This window comes from Oncorhynchus mykiss, chromosome 7 (assembly GCF_057628025.1).
Source record: "Oncorhynchus mykiss isolate SJ-2025 chromosome 7, ASM5762802v1, whole genome shotgun sequence".
NCBI lineage: Eukaryota > Metazoa > Chordata > Actinopteri > Salmoniformes > Salmonidae > Oncorhynchus > Oncorhynchus mykiss.
In genome coordinates, this window is record NC_143028.1 from 71,225,001 (window position 1) to 71,252,936 (window position 27,936).

The 27,936-nt window shown below is 43.7% G+C and overlaps 1 protein-coding gene across 2 annotated transcripts in view; it reads right to left on the minus strand.

Moving 5' to 3' along the window:
- Positions 1-27,936, minus strand: part of LOC110529031 (plexin-B1) — a 176,750-nt gene that overhangs the window by 21,063 nt on the left and 127,751 nt on the right. For both annotated transcript variants that reach the window (XR_016497436.1, XM_036984099.2), the window contains exons 11-21: positions 24,223-24,331; positions 22,747-23,718; positions 22,171-22,305; positions 21,912-22,034; positions 21,718-21,811; positions 6,359-6,525; positions 5,485-5,636; positions 4,871-5,113; positions 3,564-3,740; positions 2,672-2,891; positions 423-668 (exon numbers count right to left, since the gene is read on the minus strand). Coding sequence is in view for 1 of the 2 variants with exons in the window: in XM_036984099.2 (XP_036839994.2) it covers positions 423-668; positions 2,672-2,891; positions 3,564-3,740; positions 4,871-5,113; positions 5,485-5,636; positions 6,359-6,525; positions 21,718-21,811; positions 21,912-22,034; positions 22,171-22,305; positions 22,747-23,718; positions 24,223-24,331 (2,638 nt within the window). In the remaining variant the exon portion in view is untranslated. The remainder of the gene's footprint in view (positions 1-422; positions 669-2,671; positions 2,892-3,563; positions 3,741-4,870; positions 5,114-5,484; positions 5,637-6,358; positions 6,526-21,717; positions 21,812-21,911; positions 22,035-22,170; positions 22,306-22,746; positions 23,719-24,222; positions 24,332-27,936) is intronic.

The following is a 27,936-nucleotide window of genomic DNA, read 5'->3' on the forward strand; positions in this document are numbered from 1 at the left end:
CATCATGCTGGAATCAAAACTTCTGTATTCCTTTTCTTTGGAACATTCCTCTATTTCCCCAATGTGCAGGTCTCTCTTTCAAGGGAGTCTAGCCTTCCACTAAACAGACAGGGGGATAGAATGAAGCGTTTTATTTGCGACTGCAACTTTCAGCTGCAAGGTCTTTGAGTTGAGTGGAGTCTTGCAATAAAATATAGAAATAAGACATCATTTCCATTCTATCCCCTTGCCTTGGCTTTATAGTAGTAGCTAGCGGGTAATGCTAACCTCCAGCTGTCAACTGTACATGCTGTTAGCCTGAAGCTGGCTAGCCTCCAGCAGCTTATTTACCAAGTTGAGAGAGTAGCAGCTAGCGGACAATGCTAACCTCCAGCAGCTTATTTAACAAGTTGATAGAGTAACAGCTAGCGGACAATGCTAACCTCCAGCTGAATAAAGCTTCCTGGGTTGTAGCGGTAGGGCTTGAGGGGCTCCTGCTGGTTGAGCGGGTGCAGCACGGGGTTGGGCTCATAGCTAAATGCCCCCTGGGGGCTGACGGCACCAAACGGGAAGCGCAGGTTGTCCAGGAGGAAGGCCACGTCCACCTGCGAGCCCCACACAGAGGGCTCCAATGCCGGGCTCCGGCACAGGATCAGACTGGACGAGTTGACCTCGCAACGCTCCATGTACTGGTGGAGGGAGATAGAGAAGAGGGGGAGGGGTAAATCAATCCATCAATCAAATGCATTTATAAAGCACTTTTTACATCAGCAGTTGTCACAAAGCACTTTTAAATAACCCAAGATGGAGGGCAGCAGGGTAGAAACTACTAGTCTGTTCAACTTCTCTTTCGTATCTTCCGAGATTCCTAAAGATAGGAAAGCTGCCGCGGTCATCCCCCTCTTCAAAGGGGGTGACACTCTAGACCCAAACTGTTACAGACCTATATCTATCCTTCCCTGCCTTTCCAAAGTCTTCGAAAGCCAAGTTAACAAACAGATCACTGACCATTTCGAATCCCACCGTACCTTCTCCACTGTGCAATACAGTTTCCAAGCTGGTCATGGGTGCACCCCGGCCACTTTCAAGGTACAAAACAATATCATAACCGCCATTGATAACCGCCATCACCGTAACCTTATCGGCAGACTAAACAGCCTTGTTTTCTCTAATGACAGCCTCGCCTGCTTCACCAACTACTTCTCAGATAGAGTTCAGTTTGTCAAATTGGAGGGCCTGTTGTCCAGACCTCTGGCAGTCTCCATGAGGGTACCACAGTGTTCAATTCTTGGGCCGACTCTTTTCTCTGTATATATCAATGATGTTGCTCTTACTGCTGGTGATGCTCTGATCCACCTCTACGCAGACGACACCATTCTTTATACATCTGTCCCTTCTTTGGACACTGTGTTAACAAACCTCCAAACAAGCTTCAATGCCATACAACTCTCCTTCCGTGGCCTCCAACTGCTCTTAAATGCTAGTAAAACTAAATGCATGCTCCTCAACCGATCGCTGCCCGCACCCGCCCGCCCGACTAGCATCACTACTCTGGACGGTTCTGACCTAGAATATGTGGACAACTACAAATACCTAGGTGTCTGGTTAGACTGTAAACTCTCCTTCCAGACTCACATCAAACATCTCCAATCCAAAGTTAAATCTAGAATCAGCTTCCTATTTCGCAACAAAGCCTCCTTCACTCACGCTGCCAAACTTGACCTCGTAAAACTGACTTTCCTACCGATCCTCGACTTCAGTGATGTCATTTACAAAATAGCCTCCAACACTCTACTCAGCAAACTGGATTCAGTCTATCACAGTGCCATCTGTATTGTCACCAAAGGCCCATATACCACCCACTACTGCGACCTGTATGCTCTCGTCAGCTGGCCCTCGCTACATATTCGTCACCAGACCCACTGGCTCCAGGTCATCTATTAGACTTTGCTAGGTAAAGCTCCGCCTTCTCAGCTCACTGGTCACCGTAACAACACCCACCCGTAGCACGCGCTCCAGCAGGTATATTTCACTGGTCATCCCCAAAGCCAACACCTCTTTGGCCGCCTTTCCTTCCAGTTCTCTGCTGCCAATTACTGAAACGAATTGCATAAATTGATGAAATTGGAGACTTACATCTCCCTCACTAACTTCAGCAGCTTACCGATCACTGCAGCTATACATAGCCCATCTGTAAATAGCCCATCCAACTACCTACCTCATCCCCATATTGTTTTTATTGACTTTTTTTGCTCTTTTGCACACCAGTATTTCTACTTGCACATCATCATCTGCACATCTATCACTCCAGTGTTAATTTGCTAAATTGTAATTACTTCGCTACTATGGCCTATTTATTGCCTTACCTCCTTACTCCATTTGCACGCACTGTATATAGATTTTTCTGTTATTGACTGTACTTTTGTTTATCCCATGTGTAACTTTTTGTCGCACTGCTTTGCTTTATCTTGGCCAGGTCGCAGTTGAAATTAGAACTTGTTCTCAACTAGCCTACCTGGTTAAATAAAGGTGAAATAAAAAATATAAAAAATAAAAAAAGTTACAATATTACTTCTTAGAATAGATTCTACAAAATACAGGAGAAAGATAAATTTCATCTATACAGTCCTGAAACACACTCACCACCCACTCTCCTTCCCTCACCACCCACTCTCCTTCCCTCACCACACACCTGTATGATGGAGCAGACTGGGTCCCCAGGGCAGTTGGGCTCCGGTACGATCCTGCGATGCCTCCACAGCACCTTGTCCTCTGTCTCATGCTCCCTTTCTCCTCCAGTCCTCCTCCTTCTCCTCTGGGGGATGGACTCCCAGGGGAACACAGTGACCAACATGTTAGGTTGCTGTACCACATCCAGGTTGTGACCCGACACGAAGATCAGACGGCCACCGCTATACACAGAGAGGGGAGGAAATGTCACAAACCCATAGAAATACAATTACTAGAACGAAAAGGTTGTGGCCCAACACAAAGCGCAGACACCCACCTCTACACAAACAGAGAGGGAGGAGATGTGTCACAACACCTATATGAGTGGGGCCAGGGACACTGAATTTAGGCTTATAAATCCTTCTTTAACCTGTGTCCTCCCTTCATCTACACTGATTGAAGTGGATTTAACAAGTGACATCAATAAGGGATCATAGCTTTCACTTGGATTCACCTGGTTTGTCTATGTCAAGGAAAGAGCAGGTGTTCTTAATGTTTTGTTCACTCAGTCTCCCATTTGTATGTATGAGTGGGGCCTGGGACTCTGAACTTTAGATGGACCAGACAGACACTGCTACACACAGAGATAAGAAGGACAATGTTTCATCATGAACGTAGAAATATAACTACTAGAATGGTAATTCCCATTCAAGTTAACGTTCTGTGATGGTCAGACTTGCAGCCATATTGAGTGTCCACTCGAGTGTTTCAGTCCAGTGGGGTGAAGTCCACTCAACTTAAGATCATTTTTATCAAGACGTTCCCTTAAGCGAAGTTCACGTAAACCAACTTCAGTTCATTTCAAGTGACACATCTATAGATCTGTAAGAGGTCACACACACACACACACACACCTGAGGAAGCTCTTGGCGGGCGCAGCCTGGGTGATGTTGGGGTTGGGGGTGAAGCTGTAGGCTGACTCGTGAAGGTGGCGCTGGCTGTTGCCATAGTGAAGCGTCACGCGGTGATCACCCGTCCTGTTGCTGCTGCCCGTCACACACACCACACTGTCATCCTGGGCCTCTGATAAACTGGGGGAGGAGAGAAGGGGAGTGGGGGAGGAGAGAAGAGGAGTGGGGGAGGAGAGAAGAGGAGTGGGGGAGGAGAGAAGAGGAGTGAGGGAGGAGAGAAGAGGAGTGGGGGAGGAGAGAAGAGGAGTGGGGGAGGAGAGAAGAGGAGTGGGGAGGAGAGGAGAGGGGGAGGAGAGGAGAGGAGTGGGGGAGGAGAGAAGAGGAGTGGGGGAGGAGAGAAGAGGAGTGGGGGAGGAGAGAAGAGGAGTGGGGGAGGAGAGAAGAGGAGTGGGGGAGGAGAGAAGAGGAGTGAGGGAGGAGAGAAGAGGAGTGAGGGAGGAGCGAAGAGGAGTGAGGGAGGAGAGAAGAGGAGTGAGGGAGGAGAGAAGAGGAGTGGGGGAGGAGAGAAGAGGAGTGGGGGAGGAGAGAAGAGAAGGGAGGAGGAGAGAAGAGGAGGAGGAGAGAAGAGAAGGGAGGAGGAGAGAAGAGAAGGGAAGAGGAGAGAAGAGAAGGGAGGAGAAGAGAAGGGAGGAGGAGAGAAGAGAAAGGAGGAGGAGAGAAGAGAAAGGAGGAGGAGAGAAGAGAAGGGAGGATGAGAGGAGAGAAGAGAAGGGAGGAGAGAAGAGGAGTGGGGGAGGAGAGAAGAGAAGTGGGGGAGGAGAGAAGAGAAGGGAGGAGGAGAGAAGAGAAGGGAGGAGGAGAGAAGAGTAGGGAGGAGGAGAGAAGAGTAGGGAGGAGGAGAGAAGAGTAGGGAGGAGGAGAGAAGAGTAGGGAGGAGGAGAGAAGAGTAGGGAGGAGGAGAGAAGAGTAGGGAGGAGGAGAGAAGAGTAGGGAGGAGGAGAGAAGAGTAGGGAGGAGGAGAGAAGAGTAGGGAGGAGGAGAGAAGAGGAGGAGGAGAGAAGAGAAGGAGGAGGAGAGAAGAGAAGGAGGAGGAGAGAAGAGAAGGGAGGAGGAGAGAAGAGAAGGGAGGAGGAGAGAAGAGAAGGGAGGAGGAGAGAAGAGAAGAGAGGAGGAGAGAAGAGAAAGGAGGAGGAGAGAAGAGAAAGGAGGAGAGAAGGTGAGAGTAAAGAACAGAAGTACAGCACAGTGAACAGGATTGTGTATCTGTCTCTCTTTATGTGTGTTCATGAGTGAGTTTCATAATCACTCACATGACACATTGCACTCCTCCCACGGTGACAGTGATGTCAGAGGGGCGGCCCGTGAGCAGGTTCCTCCCAGTGATGGTCAGGGACGTGCCCCCCGCCTTGGGACCCCTCTGGGGGGACACCTCCATCACAAACGGATCCTGGTAGCTGAACCTCTGGCTGGAGAGGCCAAACTCTCCCCCGCTCACTTCTACTGACACTTGGCCCGTCTTCTCTCCCCCACTGGCTTTGGTCTTACACACAATCCTACAGAGGACACACACAGATACAGGATAATTATGAATCATAGTAATCTCACACGGAAGTAGTAATCACACTCACGTTGACCTCCTCCCCCACCTAACACAGAGACAGGTAGTCTAGTGGTTAGAGCGTTGGACTAGTAACCAAAAGGTTGCTAGATTGAATGCCCAAATTGACAAGGTAAAAATCTGTAATGCTGCCCCTGAGTAAGGCAGTTAACCCACTGTTCCCCGGGCAGCGAAGACGTGGATGTTGATTAAGGCAGGGGGGCACCTCTCTGATTTAGAGGGGTTGGGTTAAATGCAGAAAACACATTTCCGTTGAACACATTCAGTTGTACAACTGACTAGGTATCTCCCTTTCACAGTCCATACCTGGAGGAGACCTCGTAGAGGTGGGGGATGACAGAGCAAGAAACCCCAGCCACAGTGACAGAGTGCAGGATGTCCTCAGCCTTCTGGCCCAGGTTGGACCCTGAGATGGTCAGCAGGGTTCCCCCCTCCACCAGTCCAGACAGGGGCTCAATCTAACACAGAAGTATAAAACACGTTAGAACGGATTCTTTCTCGTACTCAACAATAAGACTACAACAGTAATTCCAGAGTTATATCTCTATAAATGACTCTGGTTCATTCCATTAAGTTAAGCCAGAAATATTCTAGTGAACATCAACTAAGAGAATTACATCTGTCACACTTATGACACTATGTCAAGTGTTAAAAAGTGTTGAGCATTAATACAATGATAGAGTTCTTGACGGGGGGATGGGGGGGGGGGTGGACGGACGGTACTCACGGCATGGATGACGGGGGGGATGGGGTGGGGTGGACGGTACTCACGGCATGGATGACAGGGGGGATTGGGGGGTGGACGGACGGACGGTACTCACGGCATGGATGACGGGGGGGACAGGGGGTGGACGGACGGTACTCACGGCATGGATGACGGGGGGGACGGGGGGTGGACGGACGGTACTCACGGCATGGATGATGGGGGGGACGGGGGGGTGGACGGACGGTACTTACGGCATGGATGACGGGGGGGGTGGACGGACGGTACTCACGACATGGATGACGGGGGGGGTGGACGGACGGTACTCACGGCATGGATGACGGGGGGTGGACGGACGGTACTCACGACATGGATGACGGGGGGTGGACGGACGGTACTCACGGCATGGATGACGGGGGGTGGACGGACGGTACTCACGACATGGATGACGGGGGGGGGTGGACGGACGGTACTCACGGCATGGATGACGGGGGCGGGGCAGGTCTGTTCGAGGGGCTCGCTGCAGGAGTCTCCGTACAGACAGGTGGACTGGTCCCCTCCACACCACACACAGCCATACTTCTGGTCCGCCGTGTGACACTGGCTACAGTCAGAACGCCCCACAGAACAGTTGAACAGAGTCACTGGAAGGGACAGGAAGAGATAGTTATAGAGACTGTGAGAGATAGCGTGACTTAGAGTTTACAGTATGTTGAAATAGTGTAGAGTTAAACATTAAGCAACAATAATAGTCATTGAGAGAGAGCGAGAGCGAGAGAAAGAAATATAACAGAGAGAGAGAGAGAGAGAGAAATATAACAGTCATTGAGAGAGAGAGAGAGAGAAATATAACAGTCATTGAGAGAGAGCGAGAGCGCAAGCGCGAGAGAGTGAGAGAGTGATAACAGTCATTGCGAGAGAGAGAGAAAGATAGTCAGTGAGAGAGAGTCATTGAGAGAGAGAGAAAGTAATTGAGAGAGAGAGAAAGATAATACAGTCATTGAGAGAGAGATAGAGGGATAATACAACAGTCATTGAGAGAGAGAGAGAGAGAGAGATAATACAACAGTCATTGAGAGAGAGAGATATAATACAACAGTCATTGAGAGAGAGAGAAAGATGACAGAGAGAGAAAGATAATACAGTTATTGAGAAAGAAAGATAATACAGTCATTGAGAAAGAAAGATAATACAGTCAGAGAAATAAAGATAATACAGTCAGAGAGAAAGAAAGATAATACAGTCAGAGAAAGAAAGATAATACAGTCAGAGAAAGAAAGATAATACAGTCATTGCAGGAGAGAGAGAATACAGTCATTGCGGGAGAGAGAGAATACAGTCATTGCGGGAGAGAGAGAATACAGTCATTGCGGGAGAGAGAGAATACAGTCATTGCGGGAGAGAGAGAATACAGTCATTGCGGGAGAGAGAGAATACAGTCATTGCGGGAGAGAGAGAATACAGTCATTGCGAGAGAGAGAGATAATACAGTCATTGAGAGAGAGAGAAAGATAAGTCATTGAGAGAGAGAAAGATAAGTCATTGAGAGAGAGAGATAATACAACAGTCATTGAGAAAGAAAGATAATACAGTCATTGAGAAAGAAAGATAATACAGTCATTGAGAAAGAAAGATAATACAGTCATTGAGAAAGAAAGATAATACAGTCATTGAGAAAGAAAGATAATACAGTCATTGAGAAAGAAAGATAATACAGTCATTGAGAAAGAAAGATAATACAGTCATTGAGAAAGAAAGATAATACAGTCAGAGAGAAAGAAAGATAATACAGTCAGAGAGAAAGAAAGATAATAGTCAGAAAGAAAGATAATACAGTCAGAGAGAAAGATAATACAGTCATTGAGAAAGAAAGATAATACAGTCATTGAGAAAGAAAGATAATAGTCATTGAGAAAGATAATCCAGTCAGAGAAAGAAAGATAATACAGTCATAGAGAAAGAAAGATAATACAGTCAGAGAGAAAGAAAGATAATCCAGTCAGAGAAAGAAAGATAATACAGTCAGAGAAAGAAAGATAATACAGTCATAGAGAAAGAAAGATAATACAGTCAGAGAGAAAGAAAGATAATACAGTCAGAGAGAAAGAAAGATAATACAGTCATTGAGAAAGAAAGATAATACAGTCAGAGAGAAAGAAAGATAATACAGTCAGAGAGAAAGAAAGATAATACAGTCATTGAGAAAGAAAGATAATACAGTCAGAGAGAAAGAAAGATAATACAGTCATTGAGAAAGAAAGATAATACAGTCAGAGAGAAAGAAAGATAATACAGTCAGAGAGAAAGAAAGATAATACAGTCATAGAGAAAGAAAGATAATACAGTCAGAGAGAAAGAAAGATAATACAGTCATTGAGAAAGAAAGATAATACAGTCAGAGAAAGAAAGATAATACAGTCATTGAGAAAGAAAGATAATACAGTCAGAGAGAAAGAAAGATAATACAGTCATTGAGAAAGAAAGATAATACAGTCATTGAGAAAGAAAGATAATACAGTCATTGAGAAAGAAAGATAATACAGTCATTGAGAAAGAAAGATAATACAGTCATTGAGAAAGAAAGATAATACAGTCATTGAGAAAGAAAGATAATCCAGTCAGAGAGAAAGAAAGATAATACAGTCATTGAGAAAGAAAGATAATACAGTCATTGAGAAAGAAAGATAATACAGTCATTGAGAAAGAAAGATAATACAGTCATTGAGAAAGAAAGATAATCCAGTCATTGAGAAAGAAAGATAATCCAGTCAGAGAAAGAAAGATAATACAGTCAGAGAAAGAAAGATAATACAGTCATAGAGAAAGAAAGATAATACAGTCAGAGAGAAAGAAAGATAATACAGTCATTGAGAAAGAAAGATAATACAGTCAGAGAAAGAAAGATAATACAGTCAGAGAGAAAGAAAGATAATACAGTCATTGAGAAAGAAAGATAATACAGTCATTGAGAAAGAAAGATAATACAGTCAGAGAGAAAGAAAGATAATACAGTCATTGAGAAAGAAAGATAATACAGTCAGAGAAAGAAAGATAATACAGTCAGAGAAAGAAAGATAATACAGTCAGAGAAAGAAAGATAATACAGTCAGAGAGAAAGAAAGATAATACAGTCAGAGAGAAAGAAAGATAACAGTCATTGAGAAAGAAAGATAATACAGTCATTGAGAAAGAAAGATAATACAGTCAGAGAGAAAGAAAGATAATACAGTCATTGAGAAAGAAAGATAATACAGTCATTGAGAAAGAAAGATAATCCAGTCATTGAGAAAGAAAGATAATCCAGTCAGAGAAAGAAAGATAATACAGTCAGAGAAAGAAAGATAATACAGTCATTGAGAAAGAAAGATAATACAGTCAGAGAGAAAGAAAGATAATACAGTCATTGAGAAAGAAAGATAATACAGTCATTGAGAAAGAAAGATAATACAGTCAGAGAAAGAAAGATAATCCAGTCAGAGAAAGATAACAGTCAGAGAGAGAGAGAAACACCAAATTGAGACTCTGCACGCAGAATTCTGCAAAAATATCCTCCGTGTACAACGTAGAACACCAAATAATGCATGCAGAGCAGAATTAGGCCGATACCCACTAATTATCAAAATCCAGAAAAGAGCCGTTAAATTCTAAAACCACTTAAAAGGAAGCGATTCCCAAACCTTCCACAACAAAGCCATCACCTACAGAGAGAGTCCCCTAAGCAAGCTGGTCCTGGGGCTCTGTTCACAAACACAAACACACCCTACAGAGCCCCAGGACAGCAGCACAATTAGACCCAACCAAATCATGAGAAAACAAAAAGATAATTACTTGACACATTGGAAAGAATTAACAAAAAAACAGAGCAAACTAGAATGCTATTTGGCCCTACACAGAGAGTACACAGCGGAAGAATACCTGACCACTGTGACTGACCCAAAATTAAGGAAAGCTTTGACTATGTACAGACTCAGTGAGCATAGCCTTGCTATTGAGAAAGCCTGTCTTCTCTTGAGAGCCATGTCTGCCTACGGCGGCCTATGTGCTCACTGCCCAAAAAATGAGGTGGAAACTAAGCTGCACTTCCTAACCTCCTGCCCAATGTATGACCATATTAGAGAGACATATTTCCCTCAGATTACACAGATCCACAAAGAATTCGAAAACAAATCCAATTTTGAAAAACTCCCATATCTACTGGGTGAAATTCCACAGTGTGCCATCACAGCAGCAAGATTTGTGACCTGTTGCCACGAGAAAAGGGCAACCAGTGAAGAACACACACCATTGTAAATACAACCCATATTTATGCTTATTTATTTTATCTTGTGTCCTTTACCATTTGTACATTGTTAAAACACTGTATATATAATATGACATTTGTAATGTCTTTATTGTTTTGAAACTTCTGTATGTGTAATGTTTACTGTTAATTTTTATTGTTTATTTCACTTTATATATTCACTTTATATATTATCTACCTCACTTGCTTTGGCAATGTTAACACATGTTTCCCATTCCAATAAAGCCCTTGAATTGAATTGAATTGAGAAAGAGAGAGAATACAGTCATAGAGAGATAGTCATAGAGCGAGAGAAAGATAAGTCACTGAGAGAGAAAGATAGTGACTGTATTATCTTTCTCTCTCAGTGACTGTATTGAGAGAGAAAGATAAGTAATTGCGAGAGAGAGAGCGAAAGATAAGTCATTGAGAGAGAGAGAGAGATAAGTCATTGAGAGAGAGAGAGATTGCCCTTTATGGTTGTGAGGTCTGGGGTCCGCTCACCAACCAAGACTTCACAAAATGGGACAAACACCAAATTGAGACTCTGCACGCAGAATTCTGCAAAAATATCCTCCGTGTACAACGTAGAACACCAAATAATGCATGCAGAGCAGAATTAGGCCGATACCCACTAATTATCAAAATCCAGAAAAGAGCCGTTAAATTCTACAACCACCTAAAAGGAAGTGATTCACAAACCTTCCATAACAAAGCCATCACCTACAGAGAGATGAACCTGGAGAAGAGTCCCCTAAGCAAGCTGGTCCTGGGGCTCTGTTCACAAACACAAACACACCCTACAGAGCCCCAGAACAACAGCACAATTAGACCCAACCAAATCATGAGAAAACAAAAAGATAATTACTTGACACATTGGAAAGAATTAACAAAAAAACAGAGCAAACTAGAATGCTATTTGGCCCTAAACAGAGAGTACACAGCGGCAGAATACCTGACCACTGTGACTGACCCAAAATTAAGGAAAGCTTTGACTATGTACAGACTCAGTGAGCATAGCCTTGCTATTGAGAAAGGCCGCCGTAGGCAGACATGGCTCTCAAGAGAAGACAGGCTATGTGCTCACTGCCCACAAAATGAGGTGGAAACTGAGCTGCACTTCCTAACCTCCTGCCCAATGTATGACCATATTAGAGAGACATATTTCCCTCAGATTACACAGATCCACAAAGAATTCGAAAACAAATCCAAATTTGAAAAACTCCCATATCTACTGGGTGAAATTCCACAGTGTGCCATCACAGCAGCAAGATTTGTGACCTGTTGCCACGAGAAAAGGGCAACCAGTGAAGAACACACACCATTGTAAATACAACCCATATTTATGCTTATTTATTTTATCTTGTGTCCTTTAACCATTTGTACATTGTTAAAACACTGTGTATATATATATATATATAATATGACATTTGTAATGTCTTTACTGTTTTGAAACCTCTGTATGTGTAATGTTTACTGTTAATTTTTGTTGTTTTTCACTTTATATATTAACTTTGTATGTTGTCTACCTCACTTGCTTTGGCAATGTTAACACATGTTTCCCATGCCAATAAAGCCCTTGAATTGAATTGAATTGAATTGAGAGAGAGATAAGTCATTGAGAGAGAGAGAGAGATAAGTCATTGAGAGAGAGATAGAGAGAGAGAGAGAGAGAGAGAGAGATAATACAACAGTCATTGAGAGAGAGAGAGAGAGAGATAAGTCATTGAGAGAGATAAGTCATTGAGAGAGAGAGAGCGAGAGAGCGAGAGAGAGAGAGAGAGAGAGAGAGAGAGATAATACAACAGTCATTGAGAGAGAGAGAGAAGTCATTGAGAGAGAGAGAGCGATAAGTCATTGAGAGAGAGAGAGAGAGCGAGAGAGAGAGAGAGAGAGAGAGATAATACAACAGTCATTGAGAGAGAGAGAGAAGTCATTGAGAGAGAGAGAGATAAGTCATTGAGAGAGAGAGAGAGAGAGCGATAATACAACAGTCATTGAGAGAGAGAGAGAGCAATAATACAACAGTCATTGAGAGAGAGAGAGCGATAATACAACAGTCATTGAGAGAGAGAGAGAAGTCATTGAGAGAGAGAGAGAGAGAAGTCATTGAGAGAGAGAGAGAGAGAAGTAATTGAGAGAGAGAGAGAGAGAGAGAGCGAGAGAGATAATACAACAGTCATTGAGAGAGAGAGAGAAGTCATTGAGAGAGAGAGAGAGAGAGAAGTCATTGAGAGAGAGAGAAGTCATTGAGAGAGAGAGAGAGAGCGATAATACAACAGTCATTGAGAGAGAGAGAGAGCAATAATACAACAGTCATTGAGAGAGAGAGAGCGATAATACAACAGTCATTGAGAGAGAGAGAGCGATAATACAACAGTCATTGAGAGAGAGAGCGATAATACAACAGTCATTGAGAGAGAGAGAGAGCAATAATATAACAGTCATTGAGAGAGAGCGAGCGATAATACAAAAGTCATTGAGAGAGAGAGGGCGATAATACAACAGTCATTGAGAGAGAGAGCGAAAGATAATATAGTCATTGAGAGAGAGCGAATTATAATATAGTCATTGAGAGAGAGCGAAAGATAGTCATTGAGAGAGAGCGAATTATAATACAGTCATTGAGAGAGAGCGAAAGATAATACAGTCATTGAGAGAGAGAGAGAGAGAGAGAGAGAGAGAGGGAGAGAGAAAATACAGTCATTGAGAGAGAGAGAGCGATAATACAACAGTCATTGAGAGAGAGCGAGCGATAATACAACAGTCATTGAGAGAGAGAGCGAAAGATAATATAGTCATTGAGAGAGAGCGAATTATAATATAGTCATTGTGGCCATGGCCATGTTCTGTTATAATCTCCACCCGGCACAGCCAGAAGAGGACTGGCCATCCCACATATGCTCTCTCTAATTCTCTCTTTCTTTCTCTCTCTCGGAGGACCTGAGCCCTAGGACCATGCCCCAGGAATACCTGACATGATGACTCCTTGCTGTCCCCAGTCCACCTGACTGTGCTGCTGCTCCAGTTTCAACTATTCTGCCTTATTATTATTCGACCATGTTGGTCATTTATGAACATTTGAACATCTTGACCATGTTTTGTTATAATCTCCACCCGGCACAGCCAGAAGAGGACTGGCCACCCCACATAGCCTGGTTCCTCTCTAGGTTTCTTCCTAGGTTTTGGCCTTTCTAGGGAGTTTTTCCTAGCCACCGTGCTTCTACACCTGCATTGCTTGCTGTTTGGGGTTTTAGGCTGGGTTTCTGTACAGCACTTTGAGACATCAGCTGATGTACGAAGGGCTATATAAATAAATTTGATTTGATTTGATTGTGAGAGAGCGAAAGATAGTCATTGAGAGAGAGCGAATTATAATACAGTCATTGAGAGAGAGCGAAAGATAATACAGTCATTGAGAGAGAGCGAAAGATAATACAGTCATTGAGAGAGATAGTCATTGAGAGAGAGAGAGAGAAAAAATAGTCATTGAGAGAGAGGTAATACAGTAATTGAGAGAGAGAGAGAGAGAGAGAGAGAGAGAATAGTCATTGAGAGAGAGCGAAAGATAAGTCATTGAAAGAGATAGTCATTGAGAGAGAAAGATAATAGTCATTGCGAGAGAGAGTGAAAGATAAGTCATTGAGAGAGAGAGAGATAATACAGTCATTGAGAGAGAGAGAGATAATACAGTCATTGAGAGAGAGAGAGAGAGAGAGAGAGAGAGAGAGAGAATACAGTCATTGAGAGAAAGAAAGATAATACAGTCAGAGAAAGATAATACAGTCAGAGAAAGAAAGATAATACAGTCAGAGAGAGAGAGAAAGATAATACAGTCAGAGAGAGAGAGAAAGATAATACAGTCATAGAGAGAGAGAAAGATAATACAGTCATAGAGAGAGAGAAAGATAATACAGTCAAAGAGAGAGAGAAAGATAATAGTCATTGAGAGAGAGAGATAATAGTCAGAGAGAGAAAGATACAGTCATTAAGGGAGAGAGAGAATACAGTCATTGAGGGAGAGAGAGAGAGAGAGAGAGAGAGAGAGAATACAGTCATTGAGGGAGAGAGAGAGAAAGATAATACAGTCATTAAGGGAGAGAGAGATAATACAGTCATTGAGAGAGAGAAAGATAGTCATTGAGGGAGGGAGAGAGAGAGAGAGATAACAGTCATTGAGAGAGAGAGAGATAATACAGTCATTGAGGGAGCGAGAGAGATAATACAGTCATTGAGAGAGAGAATACAGTTATTGAGAGAGAGAAAGATAATACAGTCATTGAGGGAGAGAGAGAGAGAGAAAGAGAGAGAGAGAAGTCATTGAGGGAGAGAGAAAGAACAGTCATTCATTGAGGGAGAGAGAGAGAGAGAACAGTCATTGAGGGAGAGAGAGAACAGTCATTGAGTGAGAGAGAGAACAGTCATTGAGTGAGAGAGAGAGAGAACAGTCATTGAGGGAGAGAGAGAGAGAGAGAGAACAGTCATTGAGGGAGAGAGAGAGAGAGAGAACAGTCATTGAGGGAGAGAGAGAGAGAGAGAGAACAGTCATTGAGGGAGAGAGAGAGAGAGAGAACAGTCATTGAGGGAGAGAGAGAGAGAGAGAGAACAGTCATTGAGGGAGAGAGAGAGAGAGAGAGAACAGTCATTGAGGGAGAGAGAGAGAGGGAGAGAGAGAACAGTCATTGAGGGAGAGAGAGAGAGAGATCACAGTCAGATCAACGTGTTTCTGAAGAAATTAACCGGCAATATTCATTCAAAAAAACAGCCCAATAAACTTTACAACATAAACCAATCGTTCAGATGGGCTCCAAACAGTGCAGAGGCATTCATTGAAACATTGAACTCAAATGAAATGATGAACTCTATACAGTTTTTCAATAACTCACAGTACCAAAACAATAAAGATGGTGTCAATTCAGCTACCCAAAACATAAACTGCATATTTCAAAAAGCAGCATCGAAAGCAAATTTGAGAAAACCAAAGCAATGCAACATCAGAAGCAAAAATCAAAATGTTTCTGACAAATGGTTTGATAATGAATGTAAAACAATTAGAAAACACCTAAGACAAATGTCAAACAAAAAACATAAGCAGCAAAACAACCCAGAGCTACGATATGAATACTTTGAAACTCTGAAACAGTATAAACAAACACTGAAATGCAAGAAATTGAATTATACCAACAAGACACTTGATGAAATTGAAAACGCAATTGACCAAAATCAGTTCTGGGACATGTGGAACAATTTAAGCACATCAAAGCCACAAGAATTAGCCATACAAGATGTAGGAATTTGGAAAACTTACTTTGATAATCTATACAAAAACATCCCACAAAAAGACTTAAACCAGAACCAATTAGAAATTAAAGAAAAATTGAACATCCTGGAATCAGTCATTAAAAACAACCAAAATCCATTAGATTACCCAATAACCCAACAAGAACTAAATGAAAAGCTAAAATCTATTAAATCAAAAAAGGCTTGTGGTGTAGACAACATCAGAAATGAAATGCTGAAAAACAGCACACCTGAGTTGCAAAATGCTGTGCTTAAATTGTTCAACATGGTTTTAACTTCTGGCTGCTTCCCTGATGTCTGGAACCAGGGGCTCATCTCCCCTATCCACAAAAGTGGAGACAAATCAGACCCCAATAATTACAGGGGAATTTGCGTCAACAGTAACTTGGGAAAGATTTTCTGTAGCATTTTGAATTCAAGAATTCAAACCTTTCTTCAAGAAAAAAATGTAATAAGTAAATGTCAAATTGGCTTTCTCCCTAACCATCGCACTACTGACCATATATACACCTTACACACACTAATTAATAAACACGTCCACCAAAAAAAAGAGGGCAAAATCTTTGCTTGCTTTATTGACTTTAAAAAAGCATTTGATTAGATTTGGCACGAAGGGCTATTCTACAAAATTCTACAAAGTGGGCTTGGTGGTAAGGTGTATGACTTAATAAAATGTATGTACACAGAAAATAAGTGTGCAATAAAAATCAAAAACCAAAGAACAGAATTTTTTTCACAATGTCGAGGTGTGAGACAAGGCTGCAATTTGAGTCCAAATCTTTTCAACATTTATATCAATGAATTAGCAGACATGTTGGACCAATCTCCAGCCCCAGGACTCACACTATTTGACACAGAGGTGAAATACCTGCTATATGCTGATGACTTGGTACTTCTATCACCAACCAAAGAAGGTCTTCAACAAAACATTAATATTCTGGAGCAATATTGCCATAATTGGGCCCTGGCAGTAAATTTCCAAAAAACTAAAATCATGATTTTCCCAAAAAAACCCAGATGTCAGAAACAAAAATGTAAATTCACCCTGAACAACACTTTAATTGAACACACAAAAAATTACACCTACCTTGGTCTGACCATATCTGCATCGGGAAACTTTAATATGGCAGTGAATGCACTCAAAGAAAAAGCCCGCAGAGCAATGTATGCAATCAAAATGAAATTATTCAAAATCAACATCCCAATTAGAATTTGGACTAAAATATTTGACAGTGTAATCCTACCAATAGCACTTTATGGAAGTGAGGTTTGGGGGCCACTCAATAAACTGGATTTTAAAATGTGGGACAAACATCCAATTGAAACCCTACATGCAGAATTCTGTCGGAAAATTCTACAAGTCCAGAGAAATACACCAACTAATGCATGTAGGGCAGAATTGGGCCGTTTTCCAGTAATAATGAAAATACAGAAAAGATCATTAAAATTTTGGCTACATCTAAATTCAAGTCCAAATTCGAGTCTGCAATTTAAAGCACTTCAAGCCCAAGAGCTGAGCCCAGAAACGAGCCCTCTCAGTCAGCTGGTGTTGGACCTCACCAATCAAGCTGACACCAGCACTGCTTCAAAAGAAAGAATTCCAATAAACAAAATCATGAACCAATCAAAGGAATCATACTTACAATACTGGAAAAACGAAACAAAATCCCAAAGCCGACTAAATTGCTATCTGACCCTAAACAGAGAATATGAATTGGCTGATTATCTCTACTCTGTCAGAGATACGAAGCAGAGACAGATCCTTACCAAGTACAGGCTGAGTGACCACCGATTGGCAATAGAAACCGGCAGACATAAAAAGACATGGCTACCCAAAGAGGAGCGTGTATGTGGTCACTGCATGACAGGGGAGGTAGAGACAGAGATGCACTTTCTCCTTTACTGTGATAAATATTCCTCACAAAGAGATTCATTATTCACAGAAATGACTACATATATTCCACATTTTTACAAATTGAACCCAGAGGAAAAACTAAGAATACTCATGGGCGAAGGAGCAATGGCTCCTCTTGCAGCCAAATATGTATTTTCCTGCCATAGCCTGAGGGACACTGAATAATAACATCTGAATAGTAAACAGTAACTTACTTATTATTACTATTATTGTTATTACTATAATTATTAATGTTTACTGTAGACTATTACCATTTTATTGTATTTATTTTTGTATTATTATTTACTACAATTTTATATTATTATTTGCTATCATTTACAATTTTGTTACAATGTATATTGTATACATTGTTGCTTTGGCAATATTGACACAATGTTTTTCATGCCAATAAAGCAGCTTGAATTTGAAGCTTGAATTTGAGAGAGAACAGTCATTGAGGGAGAGAGAGAGAGAGAGAACAGTCATTGAGGGAGAGAGAGAGAGAGAGAACAGTCATTGAGGGAGAGAGAGAGAGAGAGAGAGCAGTCATTGAGGGAGAGAGAGAACAGTCATTGAGGGAGAGCGAGAGAGAGAACAGTCATTGACGGAGAGAGAGAGAGAGAGAACAGTCATTGACGGAGAGAGAGAGAGAGAGAGAACAGTCATTGAGGGAGAGAGAGAGAGAGAGAGAACAGTCATTGAGGGAGAGAGAGAGAGAGAGAACAGTCATTGAGGGAGAGCGAGAGAGAGAATAGTCATTGACGGAGAGAGAGAGAACAGTCATTGAGGGAGAGAGAGAGAGAACAGTCATTGAGGGAAAGAGAGAGAGAACAGTCATTGAGGGAGAGAGAGAGAGAGAGAGAGAGAGAACAGTCATTGAGGGAGAGAGAGAGAACAGTCATTGAGGGAGAGAGAGAGAGAGAGAACAGTCATTGAGGGAGAGAGAGAGAGAGAGAACAGTCATTGAGGGAGAGAGAGAGAGAGAGAGAGAGAACAGTCATTGAGGGAGAGAGAGAGAGAGAACAGTCATTGAGGGAGAGAGAGAGAGAGAACAGTCATTGAGGGAGAGAGAGAGAGAGAACAGTCATTGAGGGAGAGAGCGAGAGAGAGAACAGTCATTGAGGGAGAGAGAGAGAGAGATAGAGAGAGAGAGAACAGTCATTGAGGGAGAGAGAGAGAGAGACAGTCATTGAGGGAGAGAGAGAGAACAGTCATTGAGGGAGAGCGAGAGAGAGAACAGTCATTGAGGGAGAGCGAGAGAGAGAACAGTCATTGAGGGAGAGAGAGAGAGAGAGAGAGAGAGAGAGAACAGTCATTGAGGGAGAGAGAGAGAGAGAACAGTCATTGAGGGAGAGAGAGAGAGAGAGAGAGAGAGAGAACAGTCATTGAGGGAGAGAGAGAGAACAGTCATTGAGGGAGAGAGAGAGAGAGATAGAGAGAGAGAGAACAGTCATTGAGGGAGAGAGAGAGAACAGTCATTGAGGGAGAGAGAGAGAACAGTCATTGAGGGAGAGAGACACCAAACACCAAATTGAGACTCTGCACGCAGAATTCTACCAAACACCAAATTGAGACTCTGCACGCAGAATTCTGCAAAAATATCCTCCGTGTACAACGTAGAACACCAAATAATGCATGCAGAGCAGAATTAGGCCGATACCCACTAATTATCAAAATCCAGAAAAGAGCCGTCAAATTCTACAACCACCTAAAAGGAAGTGATTCACAAACCTTCCATAACAAAGCCATCACCTACAGAGAGATGAACCTGGAGAAGAGTCCCCTAAGCAAGCTGGTCCTGGGGCTCTGTTCACAAACACAAACACACCCTACAGAGCCCCAGGACAACAGCACAATTAGACCCAACCAAATCATGAGAAAACAAAAAGATAATTACTTGACACATTGGAAAGAATTAACAAAAAAACAGAGCAAACTAGAATGCTATTTGGCCCTAAACAGAGAGTACACAGCGGCAGAATACCTGACCACTGTGACTGACCCAAAATTAAGGAAAGCTTTGACTATGTACAGACTCAGTGAGCATAGCCTTGCGATTGAGAAAGGCCGCTGTAGGCAGACATGGCTCTCAAGAGAAGACAGGCTATGTGCTCACTGCCCACAAAATGAGGTGGAAACTGAGCTGCACTTCCTAACCTCCTGCCCAATGTATGACCATATTAGAGATACATATTTCCCTCAGATTACACAGATCCACAAAGAATTCGAAAACAAATCCAAATTTGAAAAACTCCCATATCTACTGGGTGAAATTCCACAGTGTGCCATCACAGCAGCAAGATTTGTGACCTGTTGCCACGAGAAAAGGGCAACCAGTGAAGAACACACACCATTGTAAATACAACCCATATTTATGCTTATTTATTTTATCTTGTGTCCTTTAACCATTTTGTACATTGTTAAAACACTGTATATATATATATATATATATAATATGACATTTGTAATGTCTTTGCTGTTTTGAAACCTCTGTATGTGTAATGTTTACTGTTAATGTTTGTTGTTTTTCACTTTAAATATTCACTTTGTATGTTGTCTACCTCACTTGCTTTGGCAATGTTAACACATGTTTCCCATGCCAATAAAGCCCTTGAATTGAATTGAATTGAATTGAGAGAGAGATAGATAAGTCATTGAGGGAGAGAGAGAGAAAATACAGTGCCTTGCGAAAGTATTCGGCCCCCTTGAACTTTGCGACCTTTTGCCACATTTCAGGCTTCAAACATAAAGAGATGCAGCCAAGAGGCCCATGATCACTCTGGATGAACTGCAGAGATCTACAGCTGAGGTGGGAGACTCTGTCCATAGGACAACAATCAGTCGTATATTGCACAAATCTGGCCTTTATGGAAGAGTGGCAAGAAGAAAGCCATTTCTTAAAGATATCCATAAAAAGTGTCGTTTAAAGTTTGCCACAAGCCACCTGGGAGACACACCAAACATGTGGAAGAAGATGCTCTGGTCAGATGAAACCAAAATTGAACTTTTTGGCAACAATGCAAAACGTTATGTTTGGCGTAAAAGCAACACAGCTGAACACACCATCCCCACTGTCAAACATGGTGGTGGCAGCATCATGGTTTGGGCCTGCTTTTCTTCAGCAGGGACAGGGAAGATGGTTAAAATTGATGTGAAGATGGATGGAGCCAAATACAGGACCATTCTGGAAGAAAACCTGATGGAGTCTGTAAAAGACCTGAGACTGGGACGGAGATTTGTCTTCCAACAAGACAATGATCCAAAACATAAAGCAACATCTACAATGGAATGGTTCAAAAATAAACATATCTAGGTGTTAGAATGGCCAAGTCAAAGTCCAGACCTGAATCCAATCGAGAATCTGTGGAAAGAACTGAAAACTGCTGTTCACAAATGCTCTCCATCCAACCTCACTGAGGTCGAGCTGTTTTGCAAGGAGGAATGGGAAAAAATGTCAGTCTCTCGATGTGCAAAACTGATAGAGACATACCCCAAGCGACTTACAGCTGTAATCGCAGCAAAAGGTGGCGCTACAAAGTATTAACTTAAGGGGGCTGAATAATTTTGCACGCCCAATTTTTCAGTTTTTGATTTGTTAAAAAAGTTTGAAATATCCAATAAATGTCGTTCCACTTCATGATTGTGTCCCACTTGTTGTTGATTCTTCACAAAAAAATACAGTTTTATATCTTTATGTTTGAAGCCTGAAATGTGGCAAAAGGTCGCAAAGTTCAAGGGGGCCGAATACTTTCGCAAGGCACTGTACAGTCATTGAGGGAGAGAGCGAGAGAGAGAGAGAGAGAGGAAATAGTCATTGAGGGAGCGAGCGAGAGAGAGAAAATACAGTCATTGAGGGAGCGAGAGAAAATACAGTCATTGAGGGAGCGAGAGAGAACAGTCATTGCGAGAGAGAGATAATACAGTCATTGAGGGAGAGAGAGAGAGAGAGAGAGAGAGAGACAATATGGTCATTGAGGGAGAGAGAGAGACAATACAGTCATTGAGGGAGAGAGAAAGAGAGAGAACAGTCATTGAGGGAGAGAGAATACAGTCATTGAGGGAGCGAAAGAGAGAGAGAATACAGTCATAGAGGGAGAGAGAGAGAGAGAGATAATACAGTCATTGAGGGAGAGAGAGAGAGAAACTCATAGAAAACAGAATGCTCTGCGTGTAAACTAATCACACTTGTGTTATCCGTGTCCTTGGGGAAGGGAGTGAAAAGGTGAGAACATTCTCTTGGGACAATATGCCATATGTCTGATACAGACGCCTAGAAGAAAAACATTGTTATGGCCGAGAGCAACAACACAGCTGTCTGGGCTGGCAGCAGCTGTTCCCCAGCACTATGGGTCTGGGACTCACCGTACAGGTCATGAGAGCTGTCCACGTGGAAGGTGTCCCGCCTCTTTACGTACACCATGGCGTTGTACTCATCCACTGGAGCGGAGTAGGAATACTGCAGCGAGAAGTAGAGTTGTTAAAGTTTTCACTGAAACTTGAATTGAGTACTAAAGTGTCCACAAAAACTGTCAGTGAGTAGAATGTGATAGTCTGACCTGGTGCAGCTGACAGGTGATGTCAAAGAGAGACGGGTTCATCTCATCCATTTCCACATAGGCGTCTACCACCACCGTCTGCCCCTCGATCACCAACACACACTCGTAGTCCAGGTCTGTGTCCTGCACACGCACATTGGACCAGGTTACAAAATAATCAAATGCATTGTTTTTCTTTACAGTTCCTGAATCCTGCAGTTGTCCTCGACCATAGTGTAGACACCCAGGTGGTGTGTGTGTGACTGAGTGCATGTGTTACCTGGTACAGGTGGAGGTTTCTGGCGAATAGTGTGATCTTCCTCGCCACTCTGACTGGTAACAGATGAGAACCCTGGACCTTCTCCACACAGGGGCAAGCAGACGAGCCCCAACTCACATAGGAGCCTGAGTCCCCCTACACACACAGCACTGTTAGATAAATACACGCACACATTCACAAGGACACACTCCAACCAACCAAGGCATCGCAATTTTCTGTTTATCTCATCAACCCATAAACTATTGACTATTATACATATTAATGTGGTTCTAAGCTTCTTCATGTAATACTACTGTTAAAATGGCCTGTCAAATGATAAAACAGATGAAAACATTAACGAAAAGACAACTGCTCCAGCCTTTGCTGTCGTAGCCATTTCTTCAAATTGATTTCCAAAAGCAACGTCAACCATGTCAACAACGACAACGAAAGCAAAACACGGTGAGGAATAGCAATGGGACAAGGGAAGAGCTGTGATTCTGACAACTGGTGTCAGAAGTGGGAGTCTAGAGCCGCGTCCAGTTAAGAGCTGGAAGCATGGTGGCCATTGAAGCTCCGGACAAATTTCCAACTCACCGGCAGGAAGGTGTCGGATGAGTCATACTGGTAGTCCAGCTCTGAGTCGGCGTCCAGGAGCTGGGGGTAAGCCGAGCCCGAAAGGAAGTGGTCGGCGGCCTCTCCGTCCCCTGACAGCACGCTGGTGGCCGAAAACGTGGTGGATGTGTCGTTCTCTACCGCCATGTCCTCAGCTTCCTCCTCCACTTCCTCCCTGGGCCAGAGAAGCACTTCCGGCTCGGCACCCTGGCCCTCGGCGTCGGTGGGGAGGGGGTGGAGGTGGTCTAGAGGGAGTGGGGAGGGGGCCTCTGTCAGGTCCAGGTGGAAGGTGAGATCTGAGTCGACCGGTTCCCCCAGGGGGAAGGGGGCTGGGAAAGGGTAGCTGACGGGTGTGGGCTGGACCTCCATGGGGGGCTCCGCCAGACTCAGAGCCTTGTCCAGTTCCTGAGGGGGGGGTGCAGTAACCACTTCCAATGGGGATGTCTCGGGCGGGAACGCCAGGGGGATTAGAGTGGCGAGATCATCGGATGGCTGCCCGTCTTTGGTCATAACCGTTGCCACCTCAGTTTCCGCGGCAAGCTCCACGTTGCCAGGGGTAACCACGGGGCCTACAGTTTCACTTTCAGCCTCTGCAACGAGTTCTTCTGCAGTTGTTTGCTCCTCAGCCTCACTAGTGGTGGTCTCAGGTATGGGCGTTGTAGCTTTGGCTAACGTTGTAGGGGGAAGAATGGTGGGGGCCTCGGTCTGCATAGCAGTAGTGGGGGCCTCGGTCGGCATAGCAGGGTTGGGCAGTGTAGTCGGCTCCGGTGTGGTGGTTGTAGACAGGGTTGTTGTCATAGGCTCCAGGGCGGTAGCTATGGTGGTAGGGGGTTTGATTGATGTAGTTGTGGCGATAGTTGCTGTGGTAGTTGTAGGGGGTGCTGTTGTTGTAGTTGTCGGGGGTACGGTTGTTGGGGACACTGTTGTGGGAGGAGCCGGGGTGGGGAGTTTGAACTGGGTGGTGGAAGGGTGGGGGTAAAGGGGGAAGACATGGGGGAGAGGGTGAGACAGAAATAAACAAACTAAAGAAAACTGATCAAATAAACAAACTCATAAGTTGACTGAAAAACCCAAATCAGATGTGAAACGTCTCCTATAAGTTGCCAGTATTAACATCAATGATGACAACTTATGCACTTGGTTGGCGACACAGGCAAAATGGAGATGATCGTTAGTTATATTGGATGTTTGTTTTGGGACATGAGGTGCAGTGAGAATAAGTGTAATTTTGTTTTGCCACGTTAGAGACTGTCTTTCAATCAACCATCTACAATGGATTGGCCCCAAACAGCCTAGACTTACCATGCCACACTAGGGTGCAATAGGTGGACCAAACTCTACAGCGAACGATATAGCGAGTGTGGGCAACATTCCTCTCTTTTCTTCTGTCTTGACCTCAAGTGCAACATGCTTTCGATCTCGAGCTAACTCACCATTGTCGCAGTGAGTGTGACTTACGTGTTCGTTATAGATGATAACCCCCTCGTCACAGGCGGGCTTGTGGGTACAGATGTGCTGGTGGACACACCAGTTGCAGCCCCAGTGACTCAACACACAACCGCGGCAACTAGGAGGAGAAATAGAGAGAGGGGGGATTGGGATAAGAGAGATAGGGAAAGAGAGCAGGAGAGAGTAAGAGGGTGGAGAGAAAAAGAAAGGGAGAGGGTATTGAAAGAAACAGAAATGCTGTTAGAAAATAAAATGAAAGAAAGGAAATGAGAGAGAGAGAGAGAAACGGGAGGAGGGGACAGGGAGAGCAAGCTTGGCACACGGGGTAATCCAATTTCTGGCAATCTAGAACAAGTGGTAAAAAAGGGGTCATGTAATTGGCGGGTTCCTTATTGAAGTGCTCTGAACAAGGTGCCAGGAAAGGAAAGGAGAAAGGTAATTGAGTGAGTGCATGTGTAAACACCATAGATATGTCACTGCCCATGCAATCATAGTCTTTAGTGGTCAAGTGTCCACTCTATGCATCTCTATGGCTAACACAGCCAAATGGATGCAGTTCATAAAGGTATTACAAGATATTATAGCTTGACAAGGCACTCCTATGGCCAGATATTCCACTTCTGAGAATTCGTAGGCGAGTGAGTAAACCCCCTCTACCATCAGTCCAACTAGCCAACGCGCAATCATTGGATAACAAAATGGATGTGCTCCAATCAAGGATATCCTACCAACGAGACATTAAAAACTGTAATATCTTATGTTTCACCGAGTCGTGGCTGAACGACATGGATAACATACACCTGGAGGGTTTTCGCTTCATCGGCAAGATAGAACAGCTGCCTCCGGTAAGACAAGGGGTGGCAGTCTGTGTCTATTTGTAAAAAACAGCTGGTGCACGAATTCTCAAGGTTTTGCTCGCCTGAGGTAGAATATCTCATGATAAGCTGTAGACCACACTATTCACCAAAATAGTTTTCATCTATATTTGTCGTAGCGGTCGATTTACCTGCTTACAAGCAAAAACGAAAGCAGGAAGCACCAGTGACTCGCTCAATAAGGAAGTAGTCAGAGGACGCAGATGCTAAGGTACAGAACTATTTTGCTAGCACAGACTGGAATATGTTCCAGAATATGTGCATAGATAAAGTCATCCCCACAGTGATCGTGCGTACATACCACAACCAGAAGCCATGGATTACAGGCAACATCCGCACTGAGCTAAAGGGTAGAGCTGCCGCTTTCAAGGAGCAGGATTCTAACACGGACGCTTATAAGATATCTCGCTATGCCCTCCGACAAACCATCAAACAGGCAATACAGAACTAAGATTGAATCGTACTACAACGGCTCCGACGCTTGCCGGATGTGGTAGGGCTTGCAAACTATTGAGGACTAAAAAAGGGAAGCACAGCCGCAAGCTGCCCAGTGACACAAACCTACCAGACGATGTAAATTACTTCTATGCTCGCTTCGAGGCAAGCAACACTGAAGCATGAATGAGAGCATCAGCTGTCCTGGACGACTGTGTGATCACGCTCTCTGTAGCTGATGTGAGTAAGGCCTTTAAACAAGTCAACATTCACAAGGACGCAGGGCCAGACAAATTACCAGGACGTGTAGTTCGAGCATGTGCTGAACAACTGGCAAGTGTCTACACTGACATTTTCAACCTCTCCCTGACCGAGTCTGTAATACCAACATATTTCAAGCAGACCACCATAGTCCCTGTGCCCAAGAACATAAAGGCAACCTGCCTAAATGACTACCGACCCGTAGCACTCACGTCGGTAGCCATGAAGTGCTTTGAAACGCTGGTAATGGCTCACATCAACACCATCCCAGAAACCCTAGACCCACTCCAATTTGCATACCGCCCAAACAAATCCAGATGCAGTTTCTATTGCACTCCACACTGACCTTTCCCATCTGGACAAAAATAATGCTAATCATTGACTACAGCTCAGAGTTCAACATCATAGTGCCCTCACTAAGCTAAGGACCCTAGGACTACACACCTCCCACTGCAACTGGATCCTGGACTTCCTGACAGGCCGCCCCCAGGTGGTAAGGGTAGGTAACAACACATCTGCCACGCTGATCCTCAACACATGTGCCCCTCAAGAGTGCATGCTCAGTCACCTCCTGTACTCCCTGCTCACCCATGACTGCATGGCCAGGCACGACTCCAACACCATCATTAAGTTTGCCAACGACACAGCGGTGGCCTGATCACTGACAAGGATGAGACAGCCTATAGGGAGGAGGTCAGAGACCTGGCAGTGTGGTGCCAGGATAACAACCTCTCCCTCAACGTGATCAAGATGAAGGAGATGATTGTGGATTACAGGAAAAGGAGGATCAAGTACGCCCCCATTCTCATCGACGGGGCTGCAGTGGTGCAGGTTGAGAGCTTCAAGTTCCTTAGTGTCCAAACACACCAAGACAGTCATGAAGAGGGCACGATAACACCTATTTCCCCTCAGGAGACTGAAAATATTTGGCATGGGTCCTGAGATCCTCATAATGTTCTACAGTTGCACCACCGAGAGCATTGCCTTGGACTCCAGCCACCCTAGTCATAGACTGTTCTCTCTGCTACAGGAACGGGAAACGGTACCGGAGGACCAAGTCTAGCTCAAAAAGGTTTCTTAACAGCTTCTACCCTCAAGCCATAAGACTCTTGAACAGTTAATCAAATGGCTACCCCCGCCCCTTTTTTACACTGCTGCTACTCTGTTTATTATCAATGCATAGTAATTTTACCTCTACCTACATGTACAGTTGAAGTCGGAAGTTTACATACACTTAGGTTGGAGTCATTAAAACTCGTTTTTCAACCATTTCTTGTTAAAAAACTATAGTTTTGGCAAGTCGGTTAGGACATCTACTTTGTGCATGACAAGTAATTTGACCAACAATTGTTTACTGCCAGATTATTTCACTGTATCACAATTCAAGTGGGTCAGAAGTGTACTTACACTAAGTTGACTGTGCCTTTAAACAGCTTGGAAAATTCCAGAAAATGATGTTATGGCTTTAGAAGCTTCTGATGGGCTAATTGACATCATTTGAGTCAATTCGAGGTGTACCTGAGGATGTATTTCAAGGCCTAACTTCAAACTCAGTGCTACTTTGCTTGACATCACAGGAAAATCAAAAGAAATCAGCCAGGACCTCAGAAAAAAATATTGTAGACCTCTACAAGTCTGGTTCATCCTTGGGAGCAATATCCAAACGCCTGAAGGTACCATGTTCATCTGTACAAACAATAGTATTCAGGTATAAACTCCATGGAACTACACAGCCGTCATACCGCTCAGGAAGGAAGTGCGTTCTGTCTCCTAGAGAGGAATGTACTTTGGTGTGAAAAGTGCAAATCAATCCCAGAACAACAGCAAAGGACCCTGTGGTGATGCTGGAGGGAACAGGTACAAAAGTATCTATATCCACAGTAAAACGAGTCCGATATCGACATAACCTAAAAGGCCGCTCAGCAAGGAAGAAGCCACTGCTACAAAACCGCCATAAAAGCCAGACTACAGTTTGCAACTACACATGGGGACAAAGATTGTACTTTTCGGAGAAATGTCCTCTGGTCTGATGAAACAAAAATAGAACTGTTTGGTCATAATGACCATCGTTATGTGGAAAAAGGGGAAGGCTTGCAAGCCCAAGAACACCATCCCAACCGTGAGGCACGGGTGTGGCAGCATCATGTTGTGG